This window comes from Erythrolamprus reginae, chromosome 7 (assembly GCF_031021105.1).
Source record: "Erythrolamprus reginae isolate rEryReg1 chromosome 7, rEryReg1.hap1, whole genome shotgun sequence".
NCBI classification, from domain to species: domain Eukaryota; kingdom Metazoa; phylum Chordata; class Lepidosauria; order Squamata; family Dipsadidae; genus Erythrolamprus; species Erythrolamprus reginae.
This window is the reverse complement of record NC_091956.1, coordinates 79,263,193-79,287,824: the sequence shown is the minus strand read 5'-3', so window position 1 is coordinate 79,287,824 and position 24,632 is coordinate 79,263,193. Positions and strand designations below refer to the sequence as shown.

The 24,632-nt window shown below is 40.8% G+C and overlaps 1 protein-coding gene across 3 annotated transcripts in view; it reads left to right on the top strand.

Moving 5' to 3' along the window:
* Window positions 1-24,632, top strand: part of NFKB1 (nuclear factor kappa B subunit 1) — a 291,304-nt gene that overhangs the window by 206,468 nt on the left and 60,204 nt on the right. For 2 of the 3 annotated variants that reach the window (XM_070757965.1, XM_070757967.1), the window contains exons 2-5: window positions 3,282-3,334; window positions 12,836-12,917; window positions 18,048-18,088; window positions 22,572-22,670. In XM_070757965.1, coding sequence (XP_070614066.1) covers window positions 3,290-3,334; window positions 12,836-12,917; window positions 18,048-18,088; window positions 22,572-22,670 — 267 coding nt within the window. In that variant the 5' untranslated portion in view covers window positions 3,282-3,289. Of the gene's footprint in view, window positions 1-3,281; window positions 3,335-12,832; window positions 12,918-18,047; window positions 18,089-22,571; window positions 22,671-24,632 lie in introns of all 3 variants that reach the window. The other variant, XM_070757966.1, reaches the window with a different exon arrangement.

Genomic DNA, 24,632 nt, shown 5'->3' with positions numbered 1-24,632 from the left:
TCTCTCTCACACACTCTCTCTTTTGCTTTCTTTCTCTCTTGCTATCTTTCTCTCTCTTTCTCTCTCGCTTTCTTTCTCTCTTGCTTTCTTTCTCTTACTCTCTCTCTTTCTCTCTCCCCTCTCGCGGCACACCTGACCATGTGCCACGGCACACTAGTGTGCCGCGGCACACTGGTTGAAAAACACTGCTATAGTCTCTCCTATATCTCCTATATCTCCTCTTCTATCCCTATATCTTTTCTGCTATTCTCTCATAGTTATATTTTATTCCTATATTGTCTCTTCTATTCTTTCTTTAATACGTTCTACTCAAGTATATCCTCTATAACCATTACAGTGATCCCCCGAGTTTCACGATCTCGATCATTGCGAAACGCTATATCGCGATTTTTCCACCCGATGACGTCATTCCCTTCCTTTCTCATCTTTCTTTCTCTCTCTCTTTCTCTATCTTGCTTCTTCCTCTCTCACACTCTCTTCCTCCCTCTCTCATCTCTTTCTTTCCTTCTCTCTCTTTCTCTATCTCTCCCCCTCTTGCTCTCGAGCGGCGGGCAGCACCCAGGGAAGGTTCCTTCGGCCGCCCACCAGCTGATCTGCTCGGCAGCAGCGAGGAGCCGAAGATGGGGTTTCCCCGTTGCCTGGGCAATGGGGAAACCCCATCTTCGGCTCCTCGCTGCTGCTGCGCTGCAAGCGAGCGGCAAGCGAGCGGCAAGCGAGCGGCCGGGCGGGCGAACGGGCAAGCGGCAAGCAATCTTGGGGTTTCCCCTTTGCCTGGGCAACGGGGAAACCCCATCTTCGGCTCCTCGCTGCTGCCGCGCTGCGGAGCAGATCAGCTGTTGGGCGGCCGAAGGAACCTTCCCTGGGTCTTCCCCGGGTTTTCCCCGCCGCCCACATGCAAACTCCACCATCTGCGCATGTGCGGCCATGGAAAAAGGGGCGCGCATGCGCAGATGGCGTTTTTACTTCCGCACCACTACATCGCGAGAAATCGATTATCGCGAGGGGTCTTGGAACGGAACCCTCGCGATAATCGGGGGATCACTGTATTGTGTATTGGACAAAACAAACAAGAAATAAAATAAATAAATTGATGTGATCGGCTAGTCTTCAGATTCCTTGTCCTACATAGCGGCTGATATAATCCTTAATGTTGTATGTTGTAGATGACTCCTGTTTTTCTTTCTTTTGGGTTAATGTGTCTTTTGGTTGATTTAAGATATTTTGGAGGGCTTTAGTTGGTTTGCATGCTACAGCGATGTCAGGTGATAGTAATAATATGGTGATGGTTTCTGAGACCGTTGTTATTCTTTTCACATCTTACGTTGGTTGTGCTGTAGTGGGTTGAGTGGTCAGGGATTTTTTGATAAAGTTGCATGAGTACCTGTTTTGTTGGAAAATATATAGATGACCTGTTTCCTTTTTTTATGTTGAGTGGTCAGGCACTTTTCTCAGTATTGCTGCAGGGTGCGTCTGCTCATCTAAATGGCGTTCTTACACTGCTTGTCTCGTGGGAAGTTGGGTTATTACTTTGGTAATGGAAATCTTAATTAGTGTGGGTGGTTTTAACATAGACTTGTGTTTCCAATTTGCTGCTGTTGTCTCCCCTGGTGAGGCTATCCAGGAAGGGTAGTGAATTGTTAGGAATGTTGGGAATTAGGATATTTGGGAATTAGACAGTGTATATTTATTTATTTATTTATTCATTCATTCATTCATTTATCGGATTTGTATGCCGCCTCTCTCCGGAGACTCGGGGCGGCTAACAGCAACAATAAAGCAGTGTACAATAGTAGTCTGATGTTAGAAATAATTAAAAGCCCATTAATGTAAAAAAAACCAAACATACATACATACATACCATGCATAGAATTGTAAAGGCCTAGGGGGAAGAGGGTCTCAATTCCCCCATGCCTGACGGCAGAGGTAGGTTTTAAGCAGCTTATAAAAGGCAAGGAGGGTGGGGGCAATTCTAATCTTTGGGGGAGTTGGTTCCAGACGGCCAGGGCCACCACAGAGAAGGCTCTTCCCCTGGATCCCGCCAAGTATATATTTAGATGGTGATGATAATGATGATAATTATGATGATGATGATAAAAATCTAGCCACATCCAAAAGGGAAAGAGAAATTATTTTCATTTCCGCTATTTCCACGTTTTATGATTTGTGCCAAACATACAATCAAGTTTATTGTTAGTCCATAACAATAAAGTGCATGTGACAATAGTTGGTTTTTAATACTGGTAACAAAATGTCATTCTCCACACTGTCTGTACATAAAATAAGCCAAAGATTAAACCTTATGATGGCTTAGTGTGATACATGAATCTAGCCACTGAAATCTACAGTTCTTTATCCTCTTTATTCTAAGACTATGGGTGGAATCTAAAATTAAATTTAGGATCAAAAGGCAGAATGAATATAAAAAAATACCTTATGTTTTTGTTTACTAATATCTTGTTTGCATTAGATATAAATAGAATTAATTAATATTAATGTATTGATCTTATATTTTCTGTAATTAGCCGCCCCGAGTTTGCGGAGAGGGGCGGCATATAAATCCAATAAATTTAATCTAATTCTTCTAGAAGGGCATATTTTGTAATATAGTTAATTTATTTTGTTATTCTTCAAAGAGCTGATTAGCTAAATTGCACTTAGTTCTTTTCTAGTAAAAAGACAAATAATTAATGTTACATTTAAAATTGGTCGTATCTTAACCAATTGAAGGCTGCTTGTTAAGTGCATTTTAGAATTTAGAACTTTGTGCTAGTAGAATATAATCTATGTTTCAGATTACTTCTGCTTTTTTGATGATCTTTTTTTCTAATTGACTTAATTTGCATCCATATATTGCTCATTCTTGGATCATCCAAAATTACATCATACGTATAATCATACCTATTAGTTAGAGACTTGGGACACTTTTATATGGAAATCCCATGAGTGAAACCTTTGTTGTAATATGTTGCTCTGCTCTACATCCTCGGAGTTTATGCAAGAGCATTACTCTGCTATGTCTCAACTCCTTCTAGTGAAGACTTACGCAGAAACACATTTTTAGAAATTGTGCCTTGGCATGCTGTGACGAGAACTGTTTCTGATGTTGTATTGGTGAAATGCATTTGTTGCAAACTAGAATGACGATTGCTCAAGTACAGTCATTCTAGATGGATTGTTTTTTCCTCTGAGTTTTGTTCTCTCCTACTGCCAATAATTTTAGTAGTAAAATTACCATTTGCTAACTGTACACTGACTTTTCCATATCTGGTTAATTGTTTCAGCTCTCAGCATGGCAGATGAGAATTCTTACCTCTTGGGAATGGGCGATCATCAGGTGAGTACCTGTGCCCAATAATAGTAAGATGGAAACAATAAAATGTAAAAAGCATATTGTTATATTGTCCATTTTACAAACGAAGGCTGTCAAAGCATTGTACATTCTACAAAATATAAATAAAATTTCCCTAATTCAGACAAATATATGTATCATGAAATATCCCATTAACGGAGCATTAAAATATTAGAAGTGCAACACTTTACCCTTAGATTATCTACGGTTGACCTATCCAGATTCCTAAGAGGTCAGTAAGGGGCGAGTACAAGTGCACTATAGTGCCTTCCGTCCCCTGTCCTATTGCTCTCCTATATCTCCTGTACCTTTCTTCTATTCCTATATCTCTTCTTCTATTCTTTCATTGATATGTTCTATTACTATATCTTCTTTTCTATTCTTTCTTAGATATATTTTACTATGAATATCTCCTCTATAACCTTCATCATGTATTTTACTATGTGTATATAGATATATACCCACTAAAACCCCCATTGTGTATTGGACAAAATAAACAAATAATAAATAAATAAATAAATAAATAAAAAGATGGGGGCACCCGAAGGACCGGCAACGGAGGGGTTGAGCTCAAATTGTGCAATCTAACAGCCGCTATCAGTGTAGAGTTGCCTGTCGCACTGATAGCAACCCACCACTGGTGCCCCCAACACAAGTGACATTGAGCTGGTCCCGCCTACCCTGGTCGTCCAAGGTCAAATATAACCCTGATGCAGCCCTCAATGAAATTGAGTTTGTCACCCTGCACTACAATTAGTTTCATCGCTAACTGATACGCTGTTTTAAAAAGAGCTAAAAGTAAAACAAGAGACCAGATGTCACTAAAGATGTGGAAAACAGTAGAACCTCTGATCATGAACCCTTCTGATCACAGTGTTCCCTCGATTTTCGCGGGGAATGCGTTCTGAGACCGCCCGGGAAAGTCAAATTTCCGCGAAGTAGAGATGCAGAAGTAAATACACCCTTTTTGAATATGCACAGTATCACAAGCCTTCCCTTAACACTTAAACCCCTAAATTACCGTTTCCCATTCCCTTAACAACCATTATTACTGGTACTCACCATTGAATAAGACATTTAGTGATCCTGATATTTATAAACATAATTATTTATTAACAATAATTGGGGTTTTTTTGTTATTTATTTGCAAAAATTACCAGTTTGAGGATGACGGATGACATCATCGGGCGGGAAAAACCGTGGTGTAGAAAAAACCCCGCGGAGTATTTTTTTAATTAATATTTTTTGAAAAACCGTGATATAGGCTATTCACGAAGTTTGAACCCGCAAAAATTGAGGGGACACTGTATCACCAAATCGGGTAACGTCAACAATTTCGCAAAATTTTGGCATCTGGTCGCAAACAAATACTTGGGTGGCATTCAAACACCGTCGCGGCAATTTCTCTAGCTGCGGCGATATCCTCTTCTGCGTCATTTACGACCAAATCAGTTTGCGACCAAAGTCATGGAACAGATTCTGGTCATGACCCGGGATTTTACTGTAGGTTTTTTGAATGCAGACGTATAAATAGTTTATTTGGTATTGCATTTTTAGGTTAGTGTATCCTGACTGAGTCATAACTGTAATTTAGATATTTCTTCATCTGTTCATTGATGAGTGGGAGTGTAACTTTTTGACACCGATGAAGCTCTTTGTAATGTATGATATTGAAAGTAGTGAAAGGCCGAATTTCCAAATAAATAGCACCCACCTACATAAATCTACTGCAGAATTGCTGGAAATTAGTTTGATCATCTTTACCCTGGGGAGGCAATGAATTATGGGTAAGGATACTAGTCACAGTGCCCACCAGGCTACCTGACCAGGTAATGTTAGGTTTTTATTACATTTTAAATAAAAAGTAGCAAAGATAGCATATTGCAAAGCAAAGTGCCCAAAGTGAGTTTGAACCTTATATGAGCTACTCAAGATTTTCTAAGAAACAAAATATTTGTAGGAAGCAAAAAAAATACAACAGATTTCAGCCCTTTGCTTTGTTTAGAAAGATGCCGACTTATCCCAAAAGAACTGCGTCTTCAATTTAACTTTAACAATTTTAGAACCGGGGTGGCGCAGCAGGTAGATTGCTTACTGCAGGCCACTGAAGCTGACTGTAGATCTGTAGGTCAGTGGTTCAAATCTCATCACCGGTTGACTCAGCCTTCCATCCTTACGAGGTGGGTAAAATGAGGACCCGTATTATTATTATTAATAATAATAATAATAATAATAATAATAATAATAATAATAATAATTTATTGGATTTGTATGCCACCCCTCTCCGCAGACTCGGGGCGGCTAACAACAATAATAAACACAACATGTACAATCCAATAATAAAAAACAACTAAAAACCCCTATTATAAAACCAAACATACACACAAACATACCATGCATAACTTGTAATGGCCTAGGGGGAAGAGCTGTCTCAACTCCCCCATGCCTGGCGGTATAAATGAGTCTTGAGTAGTTTACGAAAGACAGGGAGGGTGGGGGCAGTTCTAATCTCCGGGGGGCCATATGCTGGCTATGTTAAAAAGTGCTATTGCTAGCATGTTGTAAGCCGCCCTGAGTCTAAGGAGAAGGGTGGCATAAAAACCAAATGGATGGATGGATGGATGGATGGATGGATGGATGGATGGATGGATGGATAAACAAATTTCAATTACATTTGACTATTGAATGATAACTTGTCGGTCTTCCATATTGATTGATTCACATGGTATTTGGGGGTTTCACTGTTAGCTATACTAGATGGCTAAGAGTGGACAATTGAAACCAGATACTATGACTAGCTGGATGGTGAAAAAAGCACACAGTAGTTATGCATATAAAATAGCTACCATGAAAAGTTAGAGATACTCCACATCTTACAGCTATTTGTTTAAGGACCATACAAAAGTACAAGGGCGCTGAAAAAAAGTGATTTATGACCAGTTCTCATCCTTTTTGACCACAGCAGTCTCATGATCAAACTTTAAATGTTAGATTTGCTATAGTTGCAGTATCCTGCGGTCCTGAGATTGTCATTTGTAACCATCCTAGGAAGGTCCTGACAACAAAACATAGAAAAACATAGAAACATAGAAGTCTGATGGCAGAAAAAGACCTCATGGTCCATCTAGTCTGCCCTTATACTATTTTCTGCATTTTATCTTAGGATGGATATATGTTTATCCCAGGCATGTTTAAATTCAGTTACTGTGGATTTATCAACCACGTCTGCTGGAAGTTTGTTCCAAGGATCTACTACTCTTTCAGTAAAACAATATTCTCCGTACTGAAGGAGCGGGTCCAGCAGTCACATGGGTTGCTCATGTCCAATCCGGTGGAACTGAGCCTAGTATTAAAAAAGCTTGCCGGATCCGCCCCTTCCCCAGAATTCGCTCAGTTCGCATATCCTGCGGTTGTATTGTGATAGCTCGTTCAACATTCTAACACCTTCCCTTCGATCTTTCCTTCAAAAAGTAGTAAGATTTATTGTCTTTATTTATTTACTTGCACTAATTGCGCCAGCCGTTTAAAAGAAAAAAAGAAAAGAAGCGGCTCGGCTTTTTTCCTTGGGAGAAGTTGCGGTTTCGTTTTCCCCCGGCGGTTTTGCCGGTTACGATTCCTGCGGCCGCTTGTGGATTCTTCTAATCCCTTGGCCTGGAGGTCCCGGTGCAAGTATTTATCCATTGAATTATTGATTATTTATTGTATACAAATATTTAAGGGCTTATAAAATACCTCCTGCGGAGTGAGACGCCTTCTAGTCTCCTGGACTTAGTCGATCGCTTTTCCCTTAAGAAATTCTACGGAGCGATTTTTTCGGCGCGAAGGCCTTCGCGCCCTTTTTTAAAAATCTAGGCCTCTCGTGTTGGCCTTCTGCCAGCCGCGTAGGCCTCAGTCCACCGCGCGGATCCGGGAGCGGGCCTTGGGGGTCCCAGGCTAAATTCTCCACCGGCTAAGCCTCCAACCAGAGTGCCTTGGTTTACTTAATTACAAAGTTTAGGGAGGCTGGCCCCGCTGGATTTGGGGGCACGAACTCTGGGTTTGCCCAGATTGTCCTCACGTTTCAGCAGCTTCGAGGCCTCGAAGCAGGATCCATTCCTCTTGGGAAGTCCTTGAAATCTTCTCCTTATAATTCAGTTATTGGCTCAGCCTTGTCTTCTGTTAATTGTCAGACTATGGCTACTTTTCCCAAGAGAGGCACAACTAAAGGTCCCAGAGAGGCCAGGCCTACAGGCGATGAGATTACTAGTATCCCCCAGGCCTCTTCCTCCTCTTCTCCAGGGGCCCGCCCCTCGACCAAGGTCACCAGGGCCGAGAAGAGAAGGGACCTAGCCCTACAAAAAATTCATGACAAATCAGCAAAACGTTTGAAAGTGCAGGCCCAAGTAATCAGTAGTCAAGACCCACCAGAGGCCTCTAGTCTGCCTCCTTCTGGGGTCCCTGTGTTATCTCTGGATGAGCCAAACCTAGACAGACCCCAACCTAACCTATGGGGCATAGGTCCAGAGGAACCAGATATTATTGAAGATTCCCCCCAGCCAGGATCCTCCCAGGCCTTTAGGGATTCTTCTGCCATTTCTGCTGATATTTCCAGTTTACCTCCTGAGTTCCAATCTATTTTTGCTGTGTTGTCCAAAGCCATTGATGCCAAACTCTCTACCATCAATGAGCTTCCTTTACCTCTTCCTCCTTCTCGTTCCTCCCGCCCCTTGGGTTCTTCCCCAGCGGTCAGAGCTCCTATTCAGGATGATTCAGAATCCTCCCAGGATGAATATGAGGATGTAGAGGAGGATGAAGACCCTTTTCAGGGCTTATCTGAGGATGAGGAATCCCAAATAAAGGTCCCTCCTCCAATTACTATTTTTCCTTCTCAACTATTCAAATCTCTCCTCCTCAAAGCTAGAATTTCTACGGGATTAGCGGCCCAGGAGAAACAAGCCTCCACTTCCACTGATCCCCCGGAGGAGAATCTACCTTACTTCACAGAGGAACAGGAGGATAACGAGGTAATTCCTATGCCTAAATTGTTTAAAGATGCCTTACTCAAACAGTGGGATTTTCCAGCCTCTGGCCTTAATCCCTCCACCAAGGACAGAAAGTTGTATAAACTCTCCTCTTCCTATGAAGAGCTTCTATCCTTTCCCAAACCAGATGAACCTGTCAAGATTCTTCACTCGGCAGCGGCTGTGCCAGGCGAGGCGGAGGAAGTCCTCCGCCCAGAGGACAAGCGCATCGAGCAAATGCTCAAAAGAGGATTCACCGCTGATTCCTGGGCCATTAAAAGTTCTGCAGCGGCCTCCTTCTTCTCCAGAGCCATGCTGCTGTGGCTTCGCCAACTTCAACAGCACATTCCTCCCGATGACTTGAGAGGTCAACAAGACTTCAACAAGGTCTTTGCAGCTGCCCAGTACGTGGCTGATGCCACCTTGCAATCTACTAGATTTTCTGCTAAGTCTATTGCAGCGTCTACAACGGCAAGAAGACTCCTATGGATTCGCCCTTGGCAAGCGGGAGTTCGCCAAAAGTGGCAGTTATCCCAGGGCCCCTTAAAGCGCGACCTTCTCTTCGGTGATCTTCTGGATCCACTCCTCACGGAGACCACGGACAAGAAGAAGGTTTTGGGTCCAACCACGAAAAAGGTTACCAAAACGCAGTCCTTTCGTCGCCCAGGGCGCCAGCAAGATCAAGTGGCTTCCTATCAGAGATCTCCAGGTCAGTATTCCCCCCGCTTTCGTTCCCAAGGCAGGAACTCCAGGGGTAGAGGGTTTCGTTTCCAAAGGGGAGCTTCCTCTAACAGGGCTTCAAAAAAACCTAGATGGTAATCTTACCTCCATTCCCATAGGGGGTCGCCTAGCTCATTTCGCCTCTAATTGGCGTCTCACCTCCAAGGACCCTTGGGTCATTGACACTGTTCAAACAGGCCTTCTTTTAGAATTTATTTCTCCTCCCCCAAAACGTTTTATTTCCTGCCCTTCTCCCAGGTCATCCTCAGATTGTAACCGTATGGAGGAGGCCATTTCTCATCTATTGTCCATCAGAGCCATTCAACCGGTCCCTTCCGGTCAGAGGGGCCTAGGTTTTTACTCCATCCTATTTATGGTTCCAAAGTCCTCCGGAGGTTGGAGAGCCATTTTGGATTTAAAGAAACTAAACCTATTCATCAAATATAGGAAGTTTAAGATGCACTCCTTGTCTTCTATTTTGGCCGCCATTCACTCGGGAGATTTCATGGTCTCCTTAGACCTCACTGAGGCCTACCTTCACATTCCTATAGCCAAGTGCCACAGAAAATTTTTACGTTTTTCCTTTCAAGGCAGGCATTTCCAGTATAGGGCGATGCCATTTGGCCTCTCCTCGGCCCCTCGGGTCTTTACAAAGCTCCTGGGGTCCCTGGCGGCCTATATCCGGGCGTCTCCCATCCACATTTTATGTTATCTTGATGATATTTTAATTCATGGGAACTCCCTAGAGAGAGTGAAAACAGACCTTTCTGTCACCATGTCAGTCCTCCAGGACCATGGATTTTCCATCAACTTTGATAAAAGTCACCTCCAACCTTCCACTTCCATTTCTCACCTGGGATCCATTATTGATTCAAAATCCTCCCAGGTTTTTCTCTCTCCCGAGAGAAAACTCAGTATAGTGGAGTTAATTTCTAACATTTTATCTAATCCTTCAGTATCCATAGTTACTCTATCTTCCCTTTTGGGGAAGATGGTGTCATGCATAGGCATCATTCCCTGGGCTCGCCTTCATGCTAGGGAACTCCAGTGGCTACTGTTGCCTTTTCAGAGATCGGGGCACAGCAACTCAAATCGACGCATTGTCATCCCACTGAGTGTTCGCAGATCCTTCAAGTGGTGGAAGTCTCCGGCCATGGACAGAGGATCCCCGTTCAGGTGCCCGGATCAATTTGTCATCACCACAGATGCCAGTCTATCGGGATGGGGCGCCCACGCCCAGGGGATGATAGCCCAGGGCACGTGGTCCCCGGAGGAAGCTTCCAGGCCAATCAATTGGCTAGAGTTAAGAGCCGTCTCCCTGGCTCTGAAGCATTTCTCTCCTCGCATTCCCAACCGGCACGTTCTCATTCTCACCGACAACATTGCCACAAAAAGCCATATCTGCAGACAGGGGGGCACGAGATCCAAGGCTCTCATGAGGGAGGCCCTCAAGTTGGGCCTTTGGGCGGAAAAACATCTCCAGTCGCTCCTAGCCGATCACATCTCGGGGAGTCTCAACGTCCAGGCGGATTGGCTATCCCGAGCAACGATAGACCCAGGAGAGTGGAACCTTCATCAAGACCTGTTCCATCAAATCACCCTCAGATTCGGCCTACCAGTCCTGGATCTCTTCGCGACCAATGCGAACGCCCAACTCCCTCGCTTCTATTCCAGATTTCCATCCCCGGGAGCGGAAGCAATCAATGCCCTCCGGAGTCCATGGCCTCCAGGCCTACTCTACGCATTTCCTCCAATTCCAATCCTCCCGGACGTGATTCACAAGGTCCTCACCGAGAGGGCCCGAGTAATCTTAATCGCCCCTCATTGGCCCCGCCGGCCCTGGTTCGCGGATCTCCAACAGCTGTCCGTCCAGGACCCTTGGCGACTCCCCGTTTCGGGGGATATGCTGCGGCAGGGGGCCTCTTTCCATCCAGACCCGGAGTGGTTCCACCTCACCGCCTGGCTGTTATCAGGAGAGATTTAGAACTGCGTGGTCATGACCCCGATTCAGTGGAGGTCATTTTAAAGGCCAGGAGGGGCTCGACCAATCGAATCTACGACCACACGTGGTCCAAGTTTCACCAGTGGTGCCTACAGGAAGGTTTCTCCCCTCTGTGCATCCCCATACACAGAATTATTTCCTTCCTTATGCAAGGCTTCCATAAAGGACTTTCCACCAGCACCCTCCGGCGTCATCTGGCAGCCATTTCATCTGTCCTAGGGGGTCCCCGCAGACAGCCTCTCCGATCCTTCCCTGAAGTTCAGGAATTCCTCAAGGGCATAGCCAACCTCAGACCTTCTAAGGTCCACAGGTATCCATCCTGGGATTTGCCTCGGGTTCTCCATTCCCTCACGCAGGCACCATACGAACCCCTAAAATCGGCGTCCCTCAGGTACCTATCCTTTAAGGTAGCTTTCCTGGTGGCTATTACCTCTGCCCGACGCATTTCGGAGCTGGCTGCCCTCTCAATCAGGCAGGACCTTTGCCAATTCCATCAGGACAAGGTAGTCTTGCGACTGGACCCCACCTTCTTACCCAAGGTCAGTTCCATGTTCCACAGATCTCAGGATATTGTCCTACCTTCCTTCTGCCTCCAACGAGACCATCCCTTGGCAATGAGATGGCACACCCTGGATCTCACCAGAGCGCTGAGAATCTATATCCAACGCACAGGACCCTTTCGGAGGTCAGAAGCACTTTTTGTAGCCTATCATCCCAGAGTCATGGGGGCCAAAGTGTCTTCAACAGTAATAGGCCGTTGGATCAGAGGGACTATATCTAAGGCCTATGAGTCGGCCTCCCTCTCAGTTCCAAGGAACATCACAGCGCATTCCACCAGGAGCGCAGCCACCTCGGCCGCTTGGGCGACTCAAGCCCCGTTGGAGGAGGTCTGCAAAGCAGCCACTTGGGCCTCGCCAAATTCCTTCATCAGGCACTACAAGATTGATTCTTACGCTTCAGCGGACGCTGCCTTCGGCAGAAGGGTACTCCAATCCGTTATCTCACACGATAGCAAGCTAATCCCACCCTAGGGACCATCTATTGGGTATGTCCCATGTGACTGCTGGACCCGCTCCTTCAGTACGGAGAATAGGCGTTGATTGCTTACCTGAACGCCTCTTCTCGTACGGTGAGCGGGTACAGCAGTCACTTCCCGCCCTTGTATGTGTCTTCTTTACCTTTCTATACCTTTCTTCCTCTAACAATAAGAGTTGAACACTACAGAGCTTCACAACTGAGCCTAGTCTATGGATTCGCGAATTCTGGGGAAGGGGCGGATCCGGCAAGCTTTTTTAATACTAGGCTCAGTTCCACCGGATTGGACATGAGCAACCCATGTGACTGCTGTACCCGCTCACCGTACGAGAAGAGGCGTTCAGGTAAGCAATCAACGCCTATTTTCTCATGTTGCTTTTGATCTTTCCCCCAAGTAACTTCAGATTGTGTCCCCTTGTTCTTGTGTTCACTTTCCTATTAAAAACACTTCCCTCCTGGACCTTATTTAACATTTTAACATATTTAAATGTTTTGATCATGTCCCCCCTTTTCCTTCTGTCCTCCAGACTATACAGATTGAGTCAACAGGGGAGCCAAATTTATTAATAACCTCATGATTCACTCAACAACTTTAGCGATTTAGCAATGCAAATTTTGGGCTCAATTATGGTCATAAGTTAAGGACTAGCTGCATAGTATTTGATTTAAAAAAAAAAAAACTAGCTTACATAACTCGAGTTGCTGAAAATGTCCACCTTCTTAACACAGGTATACGCAATGGAACATTACTCCTTGGGGATGAATCAGCTGTACAATAACGCAAGCATGATTTCAACTGACCTTCGCACAAGTAAGAGTCATTATTGATTGACTGATAACATTTATTGATTAATTGATTGATGAATGGATGATTTTTTAACAAGGCAGCTCCTCCAAGTATGGGTTTTGAAAACATAAACAGAAATGATGTGTCCCCAACCTATACATTTTAATTGTTCTACAGCACAGAGGATCTGAGCTAAGTTGGGAAAGGACATTTTATTTATTTATTTATTTATTTATTTATTCATTTGTCCAATACACAAATACATAGGAAGAAAAATAGACATGTGATAATATAAAAGAGGGTGAAAGTGAACTTAGAGGAGAGGATATATGAAAGGAAGAGAATAGAAACATAGAAACATAGAAGACTGACGGCAGAAAAAGACCTCATGGTCCATCTAGTCTGCCCTTATACTATATATAAGATAGGTGATATATATAAGTGATATATATAATATATAAGATAGGTGAAAGAAAGGAAAGACAATTGGACAGGGGACGAAAGGCACACCAGTGCACTTATGTATGCCCCTTACTGGCCTCTTAGGAACCTGGAGAGGTCAATCGTGGAGAGTCTAAGGGAGAAGTGTTGGGGGTTAGGTGTTGACACAATTGAGTCTGGTAATGAGTTCCACACTTCGATAACTCGATTGTTGAAATCATATTTTTTACAGTCAGGTTTGGAGCGGTTCGCATTAAGTTTGAATCTGTTGCGTGCTCTTGTGTTGTTGCGGTTGAAGCTGAAGTAGTCATTGACAGGTAGGACGTTGCAGCATATGATCTTGTGGGCAATGCTCAGATCGTGTTTTAGGCGCCGTAGTTCTAGGCTTTCTAGGCCCAGAATTGTTAGTCTATTTTCGTAGGATATTCTGTTTCTAGTGGAGGAGTGAAGGGCTCTTCTGGTGAAATATCTTTGGACGTTTTCAAGGGTGTTGATGTCTGAGATGTGGTATGGGTTCCAGACAGATGAGCAGTAGTCGAGGATGAGTCTGGCAAAAGTTTTGTAGGCTCTTGTGAGTAGTGTGAGATTGCCTGAGCAGAAGCTGCGTAGGATCAGGTTAACAACTCTAGAAGCTTTTTTGGTGGATATTGTTGCAGTGGGCTTTAGCACTTACGTCTTGAAATTAAGATCCTTTTTAATATCATCGCTGTACAATTCTTTCTTGTGTTTGCGTGTGTTTGTTTGCGGGCAGGAGAAATACTTAGGAAATTTGGGGACTTCCTGAAAACAAATACCCTGTGTTTCACAACTGTGCAAAGATCACAGGGGTTTTTTTTGTTGTGGTGGTAGTGGTGGTGGTGGCTGTTGCTGTAGTCTGCTAGGCCTATTTCCCCAGATTAAAGATGACTTAAGAGCAAAGATGACTTAAGAGCAAACCTTCGTGATTTTAACAACAGCGCAAGGAAGGAAGTGTGAATGATTTTTATTCTTCTATCCTTTTTGCTTGAGAACTCATGGTCTCCTACAGAGAAATTTTTGGATTGCTTCTTCATTTCCTCTTTGAATGTTAATCTCTTCTATTTATTACGTATGAAGATGACTTGGAAGATAAAGATGTTGTTGATCTTTGGCTATTTAACTGTTTAGCTTTGTGAGCGGTGTGGTACAACGCTTAGAATGTAGTACTACAGGCTAATTTTTTATTTATTTGTTTTATTTGTTTATTTTGTCCAATACACAATACATATAGAAGAGAATAGACATGATGTAATATATATAAAGAAAAATATAAAATAGAGGAGAAGATATATGAAAGGAAGAAAATATATATGATATATGAGATAAAGGAAAGACAATTGGATAAGGGACGGAAGGCACACCAGTGCACTTATATACGCCCCTTACTGGCCTCTTAGGAACCTGGAGAGGTCAATCGTGGATAGTATAAGGGAGAAATGTTGGGGGTTAGGGGTTGACACTATTGAGTCCGGTAACGAGTTCCACGCTTCGGCAACTCGATTGTTAAAGTCATATTTTTTACAATCAAGTTTGGAGCGGTTAATATTAAGTTTGAATCTGTTGCGTGCTCTTGCGTTGTTGCGGTTGAAGCTGAAGTAGTCATTGACAGGTAGGACGTTGCAGCATATGATCTTGTGGGCAATACTTAAATCGTGTTTTAGGCGCCGTAGTTCTAAGCTTTCTAGACCCAGGATTGTTAGTCTATTTTCGTAGGGTATTCTGTTTCGAGTGGAGGAGTGAAGGGCTCTTCTGGCGAAATATTTTTGGACGTTTTCAAGGGTGTTGATGTCCGAGATGTGGTATGGGTTCCAGACAGATGAGCTGTATTCTAGGATGGGTCTGGCAAAAGTTTTGTAGGCTCTGGTGAGTAGTGTGAGATGGCCGGAGCAGAAGCTACGTAGGATCAGGTTAACAACTCTAGAAGCATTTTTGGCGATATTGTTGCAGTGGGCTTTAGCACTTAGCATTCTGCCCAGTGCCGGGAGTTCGATCCTGACAGGCTGAAGGTTGACTCAGGCTTCCATCTTTCCAAAGTTGGTAAAATGAGGACCCAGATTGTTGGGGGAAATATACTGACTTCGTAAACCGCTTAGAGAGGCCTGGAAAGCACTGTGAAGTACTACATAAGTCTAAGTGCTATTGCTGTTGCTATTTAATCCATTTACCATTGCCAAAGCCTAGAAAACCTAAGTGTACATATTAATCATGTCCATGTACTTATACAAGGAACCTTCAGGAGGAAGGACAGTTTCATAAGCTCTAAGGAGCAAAAGAGAAGGATTGTTGAATTCTTGCAACAGAACATTACAAAATGAATGATTATTCATGGGAAAAGAAAGGAGGTGATGTGACTAGGAAATAATCAGCGAGGGAAGGCAAAAGCCCCATGGCTTTGTGGGGCTTAGGAAAGAAAGAAACTTAGGAACAACTTGCCCTAATGGATAGAGCAGTGAAAAGTGGAGGTGGGAATTTTATGTTTTCATACTTGTAAGATTTTGTTAATGTATTTGGGGTCCCCAAACTTGGCAACTTTAAGACTTGTGGACTTGAACTCCCAGAATTCTTCAGCCAACTGTAAGATGTACAGTAAATTCATTCATTCATTCATTCATTCATTCATTCATTCATTCATTCATTCATTCATTCATTCATTCATGTATTTCATTCATTCATTCATTCATTCATGTATTTCATTCATTCATTCATTCATTCATTCATTCATAAACAATGTTTATATACATGCTACTAGTAAGAGAGAAACATAAGGACAGGGGACGGTAGGCACGCCCCTTACTGACCTCTTAGGAATCGGGTGAGGTCAACAGTGGATAGTCTAAGGGTGAAGTTTTTGGGGTTAGGTGATGATACTACAGTCAGGTAGTGAGTTCCAAGCATTAACTACTCAGTTACTAAAGTTGTATTTCCTGCAGTCGAGTTTGGAGGGGTTTACTTTAGGTTTGTATCCCTTGTGTGCTTGCGTGTTGTTGTGGTTGAAGCTGAAGTAGTCGTTGACAGGAAGGACATTGCAGCAGATGATTTTTATGGGCTATACTTAGGTCGTGTTTAAGGCGACGTAGTTCTAAGCTTTCTAAACCTAGGATTGTAAGTCTAGTTGAATTTGTCCATCTTGTCATATTTCCTGGTTACGGTTTACCTACTTAATCAGGACCATATTTTTAAAAACTGTTTCCCTAAAACAAAAAGAACAATAAATGCATGTCCATCCTCTGACAATTTAAAAAAAAATCTTCAAAGGGCAAACTTGATGGACAACTAGGTCTTTTTACACTGTTAGTTTTCTATGTCTGTAAAGCTCAGAAATAATTTTAAAATATAAAGCTTTAAAGATTTGTTTATAGATAACTGAAAAGATACAGTATAGGAAAAAGATAGAAGATAATATTTACATCTCAGGGTTGAATTGTAGGATCCTTGGTGCTCTCTGCTTGGGTGTTTCATTGCCCTGATGATGTTAGCTAATTGGGTAATAAAACATCTGTAAGAAAAGAACCAAGCTCAGAGAGTGGAAGGAGCCCAAATAAATACTTCGTTGTATTTTCAGAGCAAATAGTATGTTATCATGTTAAGAGCAAAGGCAAAGAAAGGAATACAAAGTTGACTTAATTTATCTAGTTAAGATTAAACACACACACACACATATACACACACACATATGTATATATGTATTTATGTTATTTCCGGTAACTCTGGACTTTTGCTGAGTAAAACTGAGTAGGAGATTTTAACGTCTGTAGATAAGATATGAGATATGGGAAGAAGAGATAGTTTGTTGTAAAATCAAAAAAAGTGAAAAGTTACTGAAATTGTTTGTGCTTGCCTTGGTAAAGAGGAAAGTCATTTCTTTACCTCTTAGTTTTTCATTACTATTTTAAAATTTTTGTATTGTATCCTAAGTTTTCATTAGTTTTTTATCTCCATAAACCTTTAATAAAATTATTATCAAAATAATTTAAAACCCCTGTAAATATTTAGCAAGCGAACAGCTTATGTAAAATCTTGAGTAATTAGAGAAATTTTGCATTTCTTTTATGTAAAATAGTTTTACATAAAGTATTTTCAATTGCAATTCCCTTGGGATGCAAATTGTTCTTTAGAACACCTGGTTTCTACTTGCCTTAATATTTCTTTGGGTCATCCCATTTAAAATATTTTAAAATCTTCCATTTATTATTTATGCCTTATTTGTTACTGGATGTTTATTTCCTTTGGCTTTCTATATTGTTAATTAGTGTTGTGATTTTTAATAAACTGATTTATGGTTTTAAACTATTCTAGTTTGTGTGTAGTGATTTGTGGACGTAACCTGGACTGAAATTGCAATTTTTTGTTTTAGTCTTTCAGCTGTCCCAAAGTATAAAATGACATACAATAGAAATAGTTAAATAAGTATTTGAAGCTATTATTTGCTTAGATATAGCTTTCTAGAATCCTACAAATTTTCATAGATGTTTGAAAAAAATACATGATTTTTATTAATAAATATATATCACTAGGTTTCTATGATTGTATCACTATTTTATTTGGTTAGGATGTTTCTTTGTTAAATACATCCACCAGGAATTGCAGTAATACACATGTCTTCAGTTTCTTAAAACATTATTTGCAAAAAAAATGTCTTTAGAAATATAATATTTGTACGAATTCTTCTGTTTTCTTCCTTGTCTTTTTTACTAGCTGATGGGCCATATCTTCAAATAGTTGAACAACCTAAACAGGTAAGAAAAGATAATTGTTTTCCTTTTTTAATATTGAAAGATTAATAAATTACCATAGTAAAAGCCCAACTATTTAAGATAATGCTATACAAAGAAAACATATTTTATACCAAATTTTATCATAATTTTATCATAAAATTGGTTATGTTGGTTATGACCTATAAAGCCCTTCATGGCACCGGACCAGAATATCTCCGGGACCGCCTTCTGCCGCACGAATCCCAGCGACCAGTTAGGTCCCACAGAGTTGGCCTTCTCCGGGTCCCGTCAACTAAACAATGTCGTTTGGCGGGACCCAGGGGAAGAGCCTTCTCTGTGGCGGCCCCGACCCTTTGGAATCAACTCCCCCCAGATATCAGAGTTGCCCCCACCCTCCTAGCCTTTCGTAAGCTCCTTAAAACCCACCTCTGTCGTCAGGCATGGGGGAATTGACATGTTCCTTCCCCCCTAGGCTTATAAAATTTATGTATGATATGCTAGTGTGTATGATTGGTTTTAACTTATGGTGTTTTAAAATTAATTTAAATATTGGATTTGTTTACATTGTATGGCGATTGCTGTGAGCCGCCCCGAGTCTGCGGAGAGGGGCGGCATACAAATCTGATTAATAAATAAATAAATAAATAAATAAATATCTCCGAGACCGCCTCCTGCCGCACGAATCCCAGCGACCGATTAGGTCCCACAGAATGGGCCTTCTCCGGGTCCCGTCAACTAAACAATGTCGGTTGGCGGGCCCCAGGGGAAGAGCCTTCTCTGTGGCGGCCCCAACTCTCTGGAACCAGCTCCCCCCAGAGATTAGAACTGCCCCTACCCTCCTTGCCTTTCGTAAACTCCTTAAAACCCACCTTTGTCGTCAGGCATGGGGGAACTGAAATATCTCCCCTGGGCCTATACAATTTATGTATGGTATGCTTGTATGTATGTCTGCTTAATAATGGGTTTTTAAAAATATCTTAAATTGTAAATTATTAGATTTGTCATGAACTGTTTTTATTGTGTTGTGAGCCGCCCCAAGTCCACGGAGAGGGGCGGCATACAAATCTAATAAACACAAACAACATAAACATAAACACACATAAAGATGAATAGTTTGGTGGTCTTAAAACTCTTATCTTCTGATTTTAATATCTATATCTATATTTATCTCTCTTAAGAATATATTAATTACAATAGTAAAAACTACTACAAACTAAATTTATAGAAAAGGAAGAGAATTGAAAGAAAAAAGGAAAATGAAAGAAGAAAAAGAGAAAGAAAAAGAAAAAGAAATATCAAAAGTGACTTCTAACCATCATAAACAACTTTAATAATTATCTGCCCCATAAGATTAAATAGATATATTTTCATATAATATCCCTTATCTACAAGCAAATCCATTAAAAAAATCAACCTTTCAATCATGGTATCAGCAAAAAGTCCATAAAAGGTTGTCAGAACATTGCAAAAAAGATCCCTTGGTCAAATAAACCAACTTTATATTTCTTTCTTTTACTTCTAATAGTCTTAATCTTTAATTCAATCAAATATTGTCATCGAATTCAATATCTCTTCAATTCTTCTTTATGATATTGCACAGGCTTTATCGAGATTTTAACTAGCCTTTTTGTAAATCCAATTAAAAAACTATTTCCAGATCATGCTCTTAATTAATCATTTTACATTTTGTTTATTCAACTCAGTCCAATTTGTATCTAATGTTTACCTATTTCTCTAAAGCAGAAGTCTTCAAACTTAGCAACTTTAAGACTTGTGGACTTCAACTCCCAGAATTCTCCAGCCAACAGAAGATTTGCCCTTCCTGCACATGTAAATTCTGGGAGTTGAAGTCCACAAGTCTTAAAGTTGCCATGTTTGGGGACCCCTGCTCTAAAAAACATAGACTTATGGAACATATATCAACTTTACACCATTTTTCCTTAAGAAGACCTTATTCCTTCCATTTGAAACTTAAGCCAGAGACTGGAAGGAAATTTGAATTCTATCCCTTGAATACAATTTCACTCTAGCTCAGTGGTTCTCAACCTTTCTAATGCCCCAACCCATTAATACAGTTCCTCAGGTTGTGGTGATCCCCAACCATAGGTCTAGCAGCAATGCTCCCCAAAGAGCTATAAGCTGATTGGAAGGAAGGTCAGAGGGACCCCCACATTGTAAACTCCTGATTGGTTGGATTGTAAAAATAGGTTCCAAGGCGCCAGAACAGAAGCTTTAGTTTATTTATTCATTCATTCATTCATTCATTCATTCATTCATTCATTCATTCATTTATTTATTTATTTATTTATTTATTTATTGGATTTGTATGCCACCCCTCTCCGTGGACTCAGGGCGGCTAACAACAGTGATAAAACAACATGGGACAATCCAATAGTAAAACAATTAAAAACCCTTATTATAAAACCAAACATACATACAAAACATACCATGCATAAATTGTAAAGGCCTAAGGGGGAAAGAATATCTCAATTCCCCCATGCCTGACAGCAGAAGTGGGTTTTAAGAAGCTTACAAAAGGCGAGGAGGGTGGGGGCAATTCTAATCTCTGGGTTGAGTTGGTTCCAGAGGGCCGGGGCCGCCACAGAGAAGGCTCTTCCCCTGGGTCCCGCCAAATGACATTGTTTAGTTGATGGGACCCAGAGAAGGCCAACTCTGTGGGACCTAACTGGTCACTGGGATTCGTGCAGCAGAAGGCGGTCCCTGAGATAATCTGGTCCAGTTCCTAAATCCATGGGAAATTTGTCTTTTCCCATGGTCTCAGCCGACCCCTGTGAAACAGTTGTTCGACCCGCAAATGGGTCCCGACCTCCAGGTTGAGAACTACTGTTCTAGCTTCTTGGTCTCTTTCTCTTAGAATTCTGATTGTGGTTTTTCAAATATAAACATTTTCCCTCTGAACAGAGGAGGAAGGGATTTCAATAATTTGACTTTGTAGGTGACCTAGAACTTAAGAGTTGTCCTTCCTGCACATGTACATTTAATGTCTGAGATGAGTAAGTATATATTAGACATGCCCGAGCTTGTCAGAGAACAATGGCTGCAAGTTTGTTTGGCTGGTTATTTGGAACCACTGGGTTTTTTTGAAGTGTAATATTTTTTTCCTATGAATGACAAGTTGAAAGGATATTCAAAAATTAAGCTGTTCTCTATATGAAATTTGTTTTTGACAAAACATTATAATTGATACAGAATTAAGACAACTTGTGTAGCTGCTGTGCATATTTCCACAAACTTGTTTCCACAAACAAAACAGTACGTGTTTCCACAAATTAATTGTAGGATGAAAAAATAAAAAACTGTATGGCTTATAAAAGTTTTGCTAAAAGAAAATCAAAGCTCCCAGTTCTCCTTTATTTTGTGGCACTCTTAAGATTTAAGATACAGAAATTCTCATTTGAATTTCATTAGTTTATTATCTCAGCATTATTACTAAATGTTTTTGTTCATTTCCGTTGTGCAGACATCTATTTTTTTACATTTAAATAACATTTTAAAATAATAACTCTGACATTAAAAAAAAAAGTCCATGGGAAAGCATGGTTTTTAGAGCCGTGTTTCCCAACCTTGGCAACTTGAAGATATCTGGACTTCAACTCCCAGAATTCCCCAGCCAGTATTTGCTGGCTGGGGAATTCTGGGAGCTGAAGTCCAAATATCTTCAGGTTGCCAAGGTTGGGAAACACTGCTTTAGAGGAATCAGCCAAAATGACATTAGTTGGTCTTGATATCAAAATGTCAATATTATAAAAAGCAGAAGGTTGGAGAGAAAAGAAAAGTGACCTAGAATGTTGAAGCATTTATGACAAATTCTGAGTGCAATTCTAATGTTAAAATATTAACTGCTATTAAGGTTTTAAAGTTAGCTCTTCTTTTTTTATTGAACAAATATTTGAAGAAAAATGAAAATGTATTTCCAGATAAGCTAGTGGGGGTGGGGGAAAGGAAATTATCACTATTTATATTTAGAAGAACATTTCTATAGATGAAAGTCACCTGCTGGGGAAGTATTGTTAATATATAATATATAGTTAATAAATGGAGATCAGAGTTCAATTTATCCTAAAAGAAAACACTACAAAAGCACAGTTTATTTCTTTTGTTTAGTCAGCATCAAAATTTCATTCCAAATATTTGAGATTCGTGATTTTTTTTTTTTGTAGCATAAGGTATTTCTAGAGAAATTGACATATGTCCTAGAAATTGCCTTTCAATTTTAATTTATAGTTGGTATTTAATGAACTTGATGGAATGAAAGCATGATGTTTATTGCATTATCACCTGGATCTGTATTTGCTAAATTATTTAGTTATTACAATATTTAAAATATGTACAGTATCTACAGTAAATAGGTACAATAGTACATATTTTAACAAACAGGTATGTAAATTTTATCTGTACTATATGGGATATTATTGATTTATCTTATTGAGGAATTTGTAATTAAATCAAATGTTCTTTAATTCTTCAAAACTAATCTCCTTAGAGGGGCTTTCGTTTCCGCTATGTTTGTGAAGGACCATCCCATGGTGGACTTCCTGGAGCTTCTAGTGAAAAGAACAAGAAGTCTTATCCGCAAGTTAAGGTAAGTTAATAATATAATTATTATATTTAATATGGTTAATAATTATTGAATGTTACTATATAACTGTATTATGTATTTGTGTGATACCCTAGAGCAGTTTTTCCCAACCTTGGCAACTTGAAGATATTTGGACTTCAACTCCCAGAAGTCCCCAGCCAGCATCCATTGTGGACCTTTTACTCTTGCTTTGGTTCTCTTCATAAGTAGAGAAATAGCTTCATCAGATGGGCTATGTTGAGCAAATCCAACTCATTTCCTTTAAAAACAAATCACAAAGGGGTTTGTTTTTCATTTTCAAATCCGACTATTTCCGAATGTGTTGGTTAAGATTTCTGTGCTTTTACGTGTTTTGGCTAAAGTATTATATATCTTCCCTCAGCTGTAGCTGAATTATCAATATACTGTATGTACAGTTTTCATAAAAGCTGTTTCTGTCCATATTGATGAGGTTGGCATGTATGACTTAAATGTTTTTGACGGCTACCGTTGCTCTTTCCTGAGAATCAACATAAGTAGCTATGTTTTTAGAGAAAAAAATAGCTTTAAAGACTGTTAGTTGGTAACACCAATGGAAAAACATTGAGACATTTGGATATATTGGACTGGTATATCTGCAGTTGAGGGCAGGCAAGATAGAGGTTGTAGCTCATCATCAAAGCCATCTCCTAACACGTGTTTGGGAATATTTCCGGTCACAATTCAAAGTGTTGGAATATCTCCGAGACCGCCTGCTGCAGCATGAATCCCAGCGACCGATTAGGTCCCACAGAGTGGGCCTTCTCCGGGTCCCGTCAACTAAACAATGTTGGTTGGCGGGCCCCAGGGGAAGAGCCTTCTCTGTGGCGGCCCCGACCCTCTGGAACCAACTCCCCCCGGAGATTAGAACTGCCCCTACTCTCCTTGCCTTTCGTAAGCTCCTTAAGACCCACCTTTGTCGTCAGGCATGGGGGAACTGAGACATCTCCCCTGGGCATATACAATTTATGAATGGTATGTCTGTATGTATGTTTGTTTAGAAAATGGGTTTTTAAAAATATTTTTAAACTGTAATTTAGATTTGTTGTAAATTGTTTCACTTTGTTGTGAGCCGCCCCGAGTCTGCGGAGAGGGGCAGCATACAAATCTAAATAATAAATAAATAAATAAATATTAATTCTTTTTTAACTAATTTAAGGGGTTAACTTATATATGTTATGAGTGAATGGACTATTTTATTAATGTTTTAATTAATTTGCATTTTAAATTAATTATTAGGGTTACCTAACAATGGATGTCTATAACTACAGGAATGAATGGAATGGTGTGGATGGGAGGGGGATAGTAGATGGAATGGGGTGGGTGGGATTATAATATGTATGAAGTGAAAGAATACGATATGAATGAAATTCTGGGCACACCTGACGCTGGAGAGGCAGGAGGGGAGGGGGCACTTATCTTTGGGGTAGCAGAGGGTCAAAATATCCCGGTCTTGCTGGGGAGAGGCAGATATGGCAGGGGCCATGGAGCTAGCCGTTCCAGGGGAAGGAGGGATCGCTGCTTAGTAGCGATCCCTTCTTCCGGCTCCATGAGCTCAACTCAAGGCACTGGTGATGAGTATAATTCTGGCCCTGGGCTCAGGCTGCTGCTACTCAATGCCAGGGTTTTTTGTTTTGTTTTTTGTTTTAGACTTTTTAATGTAAAACTGTTATTTTAGATTTTAATTATTAGATTTGTTACCATGTATTGTTTTTATCACTGTTGTGAGCCGCCCCTAGTCTACGGAGAGGGGCGGCATACAAATCTAATAAATAATAATAATAATAATTATTATTATTATTAATTTATTTTATTTATTTCATTTATTAGATTTGTATGCCGCCCCTCTCTGAAAATTATTATTATTATTATTATTATTATTATTATTATTATTATTATTATTATTATTATTATTATTATTATATGTTGTAAGCCGCCCCAAGTACT